Genomic DNA, 10,810 nt, shown 5'->3' with positions numbered 1-10,810 from the left:
AACCAGCCTCCCAGATGCAACATAGAGCAATTAAGCAAACAGAACGCAAAGGAAGAGTCCATTGTCAGACCCCCTCACTGTGTCATAGGAGACTAGGATTCAATTCCCTGTGCTGGCACAGGATCCCTGTACAATCGTGGGCCAAAGAGCCCTTGTGCCTTAGTTTCCCCCTCTCTAATATAGGGATAACTGCCCTGGCTCCCGGGGTGCCTGGGGATGAAGCCACTGAAAATCAAGGGGTACCGAGACATGACAGTGACTGAGGGAGGGTACAGAGGAGCAAGTGGGGAGATAAAAAAGCAGAAAGATCTGGACATATGCCTGGCTCCATGAATAGGCTGAAGGCAAGCGGGCAGCTGGTATTTCCACAGGCTGTGAATAAGGCCGAAATAGCCCCACGGAAAACTTTACTGGAACGTCCCCTTTTGTGTGATCATTTCTCAGACACTTTACTAAGCCCTGGGACAGCTAAGCACACACACCCCCCGCAGGGCTTTTCTTACCGCAAGCATTGTAAGCTCGGGGATGCTGGAGAGGGGTGTGGTACAGGCTAGAGATAGCTTTCCGAAAAAGAAAAAAACAAGCAGTCCTGTCGCACCTTAAAGACTAACCATTGTATTTATTGGATAATGAGCCTTTGTGGGTAAGACCTGCTTCTTCTGCTGTTGTGTTATTTTCTGCCGGTTTTTGTGCATTCTTCCCTGGGACAAAAAGCCAGATTCTGACCTTTCCCAGAGTAGGATCTAGCCAATGTCAGACGTGACCTGCACTGCACTCAAAAACAGCTCAGGGAAGGTCTGTTGACTGCACTCCAAACCAGCTGGCCAGAGCTAGACTTTTCCAAGCTCCCAGGGCAAGATTTGGAGGGCTCAGCATCCACTGCTGGGCTTGTAGCAGAGCAAACTTCTGGTCACCAGTGGGAACTGAGCCATTGGGTAATGCCAGCAAGGAACAGCTCGAAGCCAGGAGCCGTTTGCAGCCCAGAAGCAGGAGGCAGGAGCAATGGTGTCAGCATGAAGCCATGGCCCTTGTGGGCTTCAAAATCCCTGCCATTTCCGCCACCCAGACCCGAACCCCGGCATCCCAGCCAGCTCCAATGTTCTGCCTCCTTACCCAACCCTCCATTGTTTCCAGGACCTCGATTCCCCCCCATGTGCTTGCCTGCCAAACAGCTGCCCTGCTCCACACCAGAGCCAGGCGCGTTAAGCTGACACCAACAAGCAAACGTGCTGCTTGTAACACAGCAGCGATGAGCCCCTCAAAGATCCCAAATGGAGTCAGTCACGCCAGCCTCCCTCTGCATTTCGAAGCCCTTGTTAGCCAGGGAAGTCTGACAACGCAGCCCCCTCCGGCCAATTCTCCTCTTTACGCAGCGGTAAGCTTTCCAAACCAACCCTCCAATTAGCAAAAGCTTGGCCCCAGGACTCAATTGAACAATGGCAGGTTTATATATTGAACTTAATCCGATGCCTAGAATCAGTCTGGGTGATATAAATAGTTGCTGGAAAAGAATTGGAGTCTGCTCCCTTCCAACATGTTAAGTCACAACCCTCTACAGTTGAATGCAACTCTCCTGGAAATATTTAATTGGCTTGGAGGGGAGAGGTGTCCAGAGCTGGGGCTGCTTTGGGGCTGTGCAGAGGTCTGCTAATCAGCTCCCGGTCTCCCATGATGCTTCTGTTCCATTTTCAAAGGGGATTCATCAGAGGTGAAGTCACTTTTGAAAATAGGGCTTAGACAGCTTGGGAAATTTGCTCCTGAAGATTTTAAAAGGCAGGGGCCTAAATCCAGAAGCCCCTGAATGAAGATAGGCCGGCACTAGCCTTACAGCAGGTAGGATGTAGCTAAGGATGTAGCTATTTTGTAGATAAGGAGCTGAATTAAGGGCTGCGTTTGAGTCTGATCTCTGCCACTGACTCCTTAGGCGGCCTTGTGTAAGTCACTTCCCTACACCATGCTTCAGGTTTCACCTAAAAGCCAGGCTAGTTCTCTTTCTTTTATCTATCTATCTATGTGTGCTAATGAGCTGGGCAGCACCTGTATCTCTCGTGGGACAAGGATACAGGGCACGCTGGTCTTGTGGCCTGTGCTGTACAAGAGGCCAGTCCAGAACAGGCCAGAAGGGACCACAGGGATCGTCGCCTAGGCAAACGGCTGCCTTCTCCTAATTTTTACTGTTGGGTTTGAGCTGCTTCTGAGAGTCGAATGCAGCCTGCCGCCCCAAGGGGTGGGGAGTTTGCAGGGGGCAGCTGCACATGGGGGCAGGGGAAGGAGGGAGGCATCCTTCCCAAAAGAGTAAGGGCTGCTACTGTTGAACAAAGGGTTCCTGGTGTCTCCTCTGGAGGAGGTTAACTCCAGTGGTGTTGAAGGGGGGACAGGCAGATGAAGCCAGGCTGGAAAAGGGGATTTGGTTTAAAGAGGCTTTTTCAAGCCCAAACAACAACCTAGTGGGTGGCTTTGTTTCGGGACGGTTCGTATTTGCCACATCCAGTAGGACAAGATTGATCAAGGCCCTGGCTAGGATCAGAACCCCAGTCTGGCCAGACACTGGGTAGATCCTGAGCAAGGCATCCTGGGCTGCATGCCACAAACCCCCCTGCCTGAGACTGGGCCTTCCCTCATGGGAGACAGGCTCACAGTGAGCGACCCTCCCTGCCCCAGAGGGGCCACAGGCCACATAGATAAAAGAGAGAGAACTAGCCTGGCTTTTAGGTGAAACCTGAAGCATGGTGTAGGGAAGTGACTTACACAAGGCCGCCTAAGGAGTCAGTGGCAGAGACCAGACTCAAACGCAGCCCTTAATTCAGCCCCTTAGCTACAAAACCACCCTGCCTGCTGTAAGGCTAGTGCCGGCCTATCTTCATTCAGGGGCTTCTGGATTTAGGCCCCTGCCTTTTAAAATCTTTAGGAGTAAATTTTCCAGGAGCTGCCCAGCTCATTAGCATAGCCACAGCCTGTGTTTCTGCTCCTGGTGCACATAACATTTATTCTGCCCCGGGATGAAAAAAAAACCAAAAGAGGGAACATTGCACAAGGCACCCCTGCACTGACTCCAGTTAGGACCAGAACCGGCCTGCTAGAAACACCAGCAATTTTATACGCGAGCTTGTAGGTGCTGGAGAACCCACAACCGTTCCTCTGGGAAGACGCTCCCGTGGTGAATCCCCTCTCACTGTTAAATACGTGTGCCCTGCTTCCTGTCTGAACTGGCCTACTGTCATCTTCCAGCCACTTGGCCTCCCCTTCACCTTTGCTGGTCCATTGCTCTAAGAACGGGCACCCTTTCTCTGTAGGCCTGTCACTTCCCCAGCTCCACACCTTGGTTTCCCTGCCATTAACATGACAAGCCCTCTTCCTCCCCCCGAGTAGCGCCGGAGAGGTAAATTCTTCTTTCTAGGGCAGGAAAGGAGGCATTGATGTCGCCCAAGGGCTGCAGTAGAGCCAGGAATGAATCCATGTGTCCTGAGTGACAGCCCAGCATCACAGCCATCACATTCCCCTCTCCTTGCCCAAGCTTGTCCTGGAAGGTGCAGAGACCACAGCAGAGCTGCCATCATGGCACAGCAAGCAAGAGACAGCTCAGGGAGATACACACACACCTCACAGAACTGGAGGAGACCTTGGGAGGTTGGCAAGTCCAGCCCCCTGCCCTCTTGGCAGGACCAAGCACCATCCTTTCTTTTCTTTAAATAATCTATTTGCCCCAGATCCCTAAATGGCCCCCTCAGGGACTGAACTCACGACCCTAGGTTTAGCAGGCCAACGCTCAAACCACTGAGGGGCGAGCAGGCAGAAGTTTTGATGGTTCAGGGTTGCAACTGGGCCTCAGGAGATCTGGGTTCACCTCCTGCCTGTGACCCTGGGCCAGTTGTCGGACCTCTCTGGGCCTCAGTTTCCACTCCTGAAACATAAGGATGATAATTGGTCTTATGTCCTATTTCCTTAGGTCAGTGGTTCCCAACCTTTTCACTCCTGGGGACCCCCAATTCCGCCCCCTGAAACCTCTCACAGACCCTCCTCAAAGCCAAGTCCAGCTGCTACGTGCTCCTCATTAAATGAGCAAGGAGCCATAAATAATTAACATCTAAAACGATACACACTCGTTTCCGCCGCCCACCCCTTCGCTGGCACAACTCATCCCAACAAACTACCGCAACCGTGGGGCCTACGTAGCAACAGATAATGAACTTTGTTATGTACCTTTTATTTTTCCTCGCAGACCCCCCTGCAGAACCTCGCAGGCCCCCAGGGGTCTGGGGACACCAGGCTGGGAACCACGGATTTCCATTATAATTATCCCTTTCATCAGATGTGGGGAAACGGAGGCACAAAGGGGGGGCGGGGCGGAGACCCACCTGAGGTCACCCAGAGCGTGTGTCGCAGAGCTGGGGTCTAGAAATTAACGGATTACTTAACTCACCCACCCAGGCCTGCAGAGAATCGCCCCCATATGAGGGGGAGCTGTTGTTCTCTGCTGGGCAGCCCGTGGAGCCACAACTACAACCTACCATCACCCTGAACCCATCCGGAGAGATCGCAATTAGCAAGAAGCAAGCACGTCTTGCAAAGGCAATGCAATTACCTCCCTAATGCACCGGTAACCAGCTGCTCGCCAGGGCGTCTGGCAGGGGACTGGCCAGGCTCCTGGGCTGGCAGGCTGCCTGCAGGAAGAGATCCTTTCAGAAGCAGTTTGCATGGTCGGAGGGGGCACTTGCCAGTCATTAGCTCTCTCTCCATCACAGCATTTGGCTCATGAGATGAGATGCAAGACCCATCTCCTCAACGCTTCATTAAAAGTCCCTGGCTCTGGCCCCCAGGAGCTGGTGCAGGTCCTGGCCAAACTCCAGAATAAGGGACTCCCTTCAGCCACCCCGTTCACCTCCCGCAGACACAAGACTCTGCTTGCACTTCTCAGTGTGGTGGGGAGCACTGGCTTGAAGCTGTTAAATAAGGGCTGCCTCTCACTGGCAGGCGCGTTCATCTCACCCCACCCCAGAAGCAGCTGCATCTCCTTGAGAGGTAAAACGGAGTGTGTACATCGTTTGCACTGGGCTCGGAGATCTGTCAGCATGGAAGGTGCTGTCAAACGTAAGATCCATCAGCCGCTACTGTTGTGTGATACTGAATACCGAATCAGGAGGCAATAAAGAACATTGTAGCCCTGACTCTGGGGAACTGCATGGACCATACCACTAGGTCTATTTCAAACATGTCACTTCAGGAGGATCAAAACAAGACCTACACCCTTGTGGTCTTTAGAAGGCACCCACAGCCTCTCCTCGACAAGGGCAAACCGGAGTACACAGATAATCCCCATTTGACGTTAGCAGTACAGGGCTTATGACACACACTGGAGTCTTTCCCATTCCATCCAGCAGAAGGCAGCAGCATTCTCTCGTATGCACACCCTACACTAACAAACCATTTGTTGTGCTGCCCTGGATCGAGAGTTCGAAGGGGAAGGGAGTTTATTGTAACCATGCGTGGAATATTTTACCCAGCGCCAAAGCCCCTTTTAAGCCAGAGCTTGCAAGCGCTCAGGCGAGGAAGCTGATTCAGTTGAGGGGGTTGGGTCTCTGAAAAAGCCAGTAGCCCTGGAAATGCAGAGAGCAATTTATTTGTCTTAACTGGGAGGGCTGGTGGGGGCGGGGCTGGGGGGGTGGCGATGGAAAAAGCAAGAGCCCAAAGGGGCAGGCCCAGGGGCGGAGATGAGATACCTGTGTTAGAAATAGCACCTGGGAGGGCTTGCAGCAGGATACTGCCGAGTGGGAGCTGCCCAGCAGGACCCCTGTGCAAGAGAACTGCAAACACCCTTTGCTGCGGACACCCTGCCAGCCAAGTGCAGATGGTAGGACACACTCCTGGCTGGGGGAAGTTGAAGGGGGCAGACCAGCTGGGGTCTCAGCTGCATTGAGGGCGGAGCAGGCTCCCAGGTCCTTTCAGTCCTTGAGGCGGGAGAGAGCAGTCTTTAGAGTGGAAGGCATAATCCCAGGCTCCCACACCTGCATGAACCAAGTTGCCTCCCAGAGCTGAGCCTAGAAGCCAGGAATCCTGGTACCCAAAGCCCCCTTCCCCCCGCTCTAACCATTAGCCCCTTCTGCCAGTTCTGACTCCCAGTCCCATGCCCTGCACCCTAGCCAGCCCCCCGTCTGGCCGCTGCGCTTTCAAGTCACGAGAGAGGTTGAGTTGCAAGCTCATGCTACAGCAAACAGGAAAATCGCCCTGTGCCTGTTTTTACTCCAGGTAGAACTGCGTGAGGCTGAAATGCCAGGGAGCGGGCACCAGCAGCCAGGCCCCGTTTGATGGGATGAAACAGCTGACTCGATGAGGGGCTCTATCCCGGGAAGGGGTGACTCTGACAACTGGGGTGGGGGAGGGTAAGCAGCTGGACGGGAGCTCCCAGTGCAAGACTGTGACTGGAAGTGCTGAGGTGATTCGCTTCTTGAGGAGAGTCTCAAGGAGAAGAAAAGTTATTTTCTCTTTTTGGCACTCACTGTGTTCCCTGTAAGCTGAACGCTTGGAGTGGTCCAGGTGCCGCCCAGCTGATTAGCTGCGCCCCCACAGCGGGCAGCGTGGGTTTCTATTGGTGGTGCACCTCCGCACGTGCTGCGGTGCATATAAGAAAATTTATTCTGTGCAGGGGTGGAAAATAGTAAAGGGAACACAGGTCTGGCCAGCGCGGAAACACTGGCCCCTGTTCACACCCACAGTGCATGAAGCACGTGGACAACGTGAAGAGGGTTCAGAGAAGAGCCGCAAGACTGATTAGAGCACTAGAAAACCTGCGTAATAATGAGACTCCAGGCGCTCAGCCTGTCCTAGCGCGGCGACGGTGAAGGGAATGACGTGATCACAGTCCAGCAGGACCGACGTGGGGAACAGCCGTGTACGCGTGGGCTCTGGAGTATCGCCGAGAAAGACTGGCCATCAGGTGCACAGCTTTCTCAGTGGAGACAATTAACCCCTGGGACGAGATCCCCAAGGCACTGGGGGATTTGGCGTCACTGACCCTTTTACACCAAGACAGGCTGTATCGCTACGAGAGCAGCTCCAGGAACAAGTTGGCAGGAGTTCTCTGGCCTGTGCTGTGCAGGGGCTCAGGCTAGAGGACTGGGCATGGGGGGTGGGTCTGTGCTAGACTTGGAATCTGTGAAACTGCAGGGGTGTGGGGCTAGGAGCTAGGGATGCTCTTGATGCAGAACCTTGGCCTGTGCCCTTTGTCTTAGCACATCACAGTCTCTTCTGTGCCCAGAGGCTAAAGCCCTTCCAGTCCCGGAGAATCCCCCTTTGCAGTATAGGGGCTAGGACACACAGCTCTGAGATTCTGATTCCAGCCAGCGGAGGATGGCTGTGCACGCCTGGGCACAAACCCAGTTGTAATCAGAGCAACCCCTTCACTCCCCACCTCCGGCTGATTCCCCCCCCTCCGGCTGTATCCTTAGCACACGCCCTTCCCATTGCAGAGCCCATGCCTCATGGCATCCTGCCAGGCTGCCAGTGTCTTCCTGCTGCTGATCCTGACGCCTTTGCCTTGCTGGAGCAATGAGGCCATTGGACCTGGCTGCCATCTGCATCGTAAGGATGGAGGAGGGAGAGGGGTGGGGGCATGCCAGGGACTGAACTTGACACCGGGGAGCCAGGGGCTCCCTAACCCTGGGTCGGATGCTGACCCCTCAGGGACTCACGAAAGTGCTGCATTTTACATTTTGCACCCTTATCCTTGACGGGACTGCTCATGGCTGTAAAGCCACTTGAGGTTTTGGTGCAGCGGTTGGGTCTTGTGGAGCCAGTGCGAATCCCAAGCAGGTAGGGTAATTCCCAGTCTGTGACCCTGCTGTAGCATGGAGTTAGCTGCTCTCAGCCCAGCCTCTAGCTCCTCAGCGCAGCCCCTGAGAGCTGGCCAGGCCCCAAAGACTGAACATCTGCATCCCCCCGTAGCATTCGACGTAACCATCAAGAGCGACCGCCGTGGGACCTGCCGTGGGACCCGTGTGGTCCAGGCCTGTGTGGGCTACTGCGAGTCCAGCGCCTTCCCCTCCAAGTACTCTGTCCTGCTGGCCAGCAGCTTCAGACACAACTTCACCTCCGCATCCCAGTGCTGCACCATCAGCAAGATGCAGAAGGTGAGTGGGGCTGGGGGAGATGCCTGGGATGGGCTCTGCCACCAACTCAGCCAGAGGGGGGGGAACGCAGCGACCGCTTGCAAGAGCCAGGAGGGGGATTCTGGGGACAAACAGGCACAGGGAAGCCAGTCGCTGTCCAATGATTCACCAGGTTCCCGAGACGGCAGCTGGGGGGAAGCACAGAGGCGAAGCTGGAGGGCTGATTCCTGGCTCCCTTGGGGATTTGGTGCACACGACAGCCAGGGGTGTGATGCACAGGGGTGATGCCCCCAGTCCGAAGCAGTTCTCCAGGGGGTGGTGAGGGCTATTCTGAGGCCCTGTCAGAATCCCTCCCAGCCAGCGAATGGGGAAGGACGGGGCCTGGCCAGAACTGCCCGCAAGGGCTGGCGGGAAATGACACTGGCTTTAAGTTGAGCCAGGACCTGGAACTCGTGGAGGGCCCAGGGCCGCGGCCCAGCCCCTCTCATCCTCCCGTCCCACCGCGACAGATCAAAGTCCGCCTGCGTTGCGGGGCCCTCCGCCGCGAAGAGCTGGAGACCTTCACCGCCAGGAGCTGCCAGTGTGACATGTGCCGCCTCTCCCGATACTGAGGGGGACAGGGAGGCCCCCTCGTGCGCCACCCCAGAACGCACAGGCTGGGCTTGTCTCGCACCGGGCATATTAGCAGGCGTCCGCAGGGGCCGCTGCTGCCCACACCCGCTTGCTTTTCCCACGGGAGCTGCAGCTGCTCCCGGCTTTACCGAGAGCTTCGATTTGCCAGCTTGCTGCCGTTGTGGGCTTATCCTGGCAAACAGCTGCCATTCCAGCAGATAGCCCCCAGCTGGATTGAAGCACAGGGCCAGGCTCCCCTGCCCAGCGGCTGCCCACACGCTGGGCCTTGCCAGAGATAAGCATGGGCTCCTTTCCCTGTGCCGTGCTGCTGGGAAACCAGTACCTGATCTCTGGTTAATGCCCATGGATGGAACCCAGTACAGTCCGCTCTGTTATCCAGAAATGTCAGACGCCTGTTAATCCAATCTTCCGGTTAACAAAGCCGTGTGCCTATTGGTCAGAAATTTGCACACATTACATGCAATTGGCAATCTGAACACCTCTGTGTGACTCGAGTCTGCTTTCCCACCTGCAGCATCAATGACCCATCCCAGCTACATCCCTCTCACAGCACTGGAAGGGACCTCAGGAGTCATCAAGTCCGGTCCCTGCCCTCACAGCAGGACCCATCACCACCCCTGGCATTTTTTTAATTTTAAATCTATTTGCCCCAGATCCCTAAATGGTCCCCTCACGGGCTGAGCTCACAGCCCTGGGTGCAGCAGGCCTGCGCTCAAACCACTGAGATATCCCACACTGCCTCGAGAGGTGCAAGTCATAGAAATACACAGGGCCAAAATCACCCTCAGCCCACAGCCTCACCAGAGAGCCAGCCTGTTTAGGGTGAGCCAGAGCAGCCAGAGGCCAAAACCCAGACTGAGAGCAGTTAGGAGACGAGAATTCAGTCTTAACTTTGGCTGGGGAGGGGGACCTGGGGGTTCCAGTGTGGGGTTTTGGGTTCCCTTACTGGCTCTTCAAGGGGAATGATGCCTAGGGGCTGCCGCAGAGGGCTTGAGGACCAGGCCTCTTGGGTTCTCGCCTCACCCCTGAAAGAGGAGTGAAAGCCCGCGGGTTAGAGCCACAGGGGCTGGGAGCCAGGACACCAGGGTTTTATCTTTGGTTGTGGTGGGGGAGTGGGATCGAAGGGGGTTAGAGCTAGTGAAGAGGGAGCCAGAACTCCTGTGTTCAATTCTGTTCTCAGCCCGTGACCGTTGTCATCCGGTGCCTGAGCTGCCGCTTCTGCAAAACAGGGCTAACGCCCCTCCCCGCCCTCCTGGGAAGGCGAAAAGGGAAGCAAATGAAGGACTGTGGTTGATGCCTGGTCCTCTCCTGTTCGTAGACTCTGGCTGAACGGATTCCCTTGACCCAGCGTCTGAAGTCTCTATTCTGACCAGAACACGCTGGGCGGGGAAGACACAGGGAGACCTGCCCATCCCCAGGGCTCTGTCCCATCTACGCACCCCCAGCTGCCATCAGTGCAGGCCACACTTGCAGGCACAGCAACAAAGCAGGGTGGGTGAGGTCAGCAGGGGTCCCTGCAGGCCAGGAAGTGACTGGCAGCTGCTATCTGCTAGGGCAGCTAGGCTAGGAAGGCACCAAAACGTCCATTTTCCCAACATCCTTTGGGGGCAGAGTCCCACAGGTGCCCCACCTCTGTTTCTCCAGCACCCCCTGCCCTCCTCCCAGAGACGAGGTCCTGGCTGTGGGTTCAGCTCACCGATTCCGTCCCCAGCCGTGGCCCACGGCGGAGGGGAAAACACCCCCCTCTCCATCCAGCCAGCATCAGTGCCTGTGGGAAGACATGCGATGGGTTAGTACTGGCCTAGAGCTTCCAGAGCTGGAGATGGGGCTCTACCTGGGGCAGCCCCCCCAATGGGCTTCTGCAGCACCCCCGTGACACAGGGCCTCCTCTGACCCGGGGACTGAGGATGCCCACCCAGCGGCGTGTTGGGAAAGCCCAAAAAGGCGCAGAGTTAGCAGCAGATCCTACAGGACCCCAGCCAGCCTGGAGAACGCCCCTGTGAAGAGCGGAAGGGCAGAGAGGGCCCACGCGCCCCCAGTACCTGCACGGTTACGCTGCACAGAGGCAGCCATTT

At 55.9% G+C, this 10,810-nt stretch overlaps 1 protein-coding gene across 1 annotated transcript; it reads left to right on the top strand.

Annotated features, from left to right (window-relative positions):
• The first annotated feature begins 5,642 nt into the window (after nucleotides 1–5,642).
• GPHA2 (glycoprotein hormone subunit alpha 2) lies at nucleotides 5,643–9,086 on the top strand. The gene is made up of 4 exons (XM_075005545.1): nucleotides 5,643–5,848; nucleotides 7,464–7,575; nucleotides 7,939–8,123; nucleotides 8,612–9,086. The coding sequence occupies exons 1-4, from the start codon at nucleotides 5,666–5,668 to the stop codon at nucleotides 8,711–8,713; spliced, it is 582 nt and encodes a 193-aa protein (XP_074861646.1). The 5' UTR covers nucleotides 5,643–5,665; the 3' UTR covers nucleotides 8,714–9,086.
• The last annotated feature ends 1,724 nt before the right edge of the window (nucleotides 9,087–10,810 follow it).

Source organism: Carettochelys insculpta, chromosome 11 (genome assembly GCF_033958435.1).
Source record: "Carettochelys insculpta isolate YL-2023 chromosome 11, ASM3395843v1, whole genome shotgun sequence".
NCBI lineage: Eukaryota > Metazoa > Chordata > Testudines > Carettochelyidae > Carettochelys > Carettochelys insculpta.
This window is presented reverse-complemented; position numbering and strand designations above follow the sequence as displayed.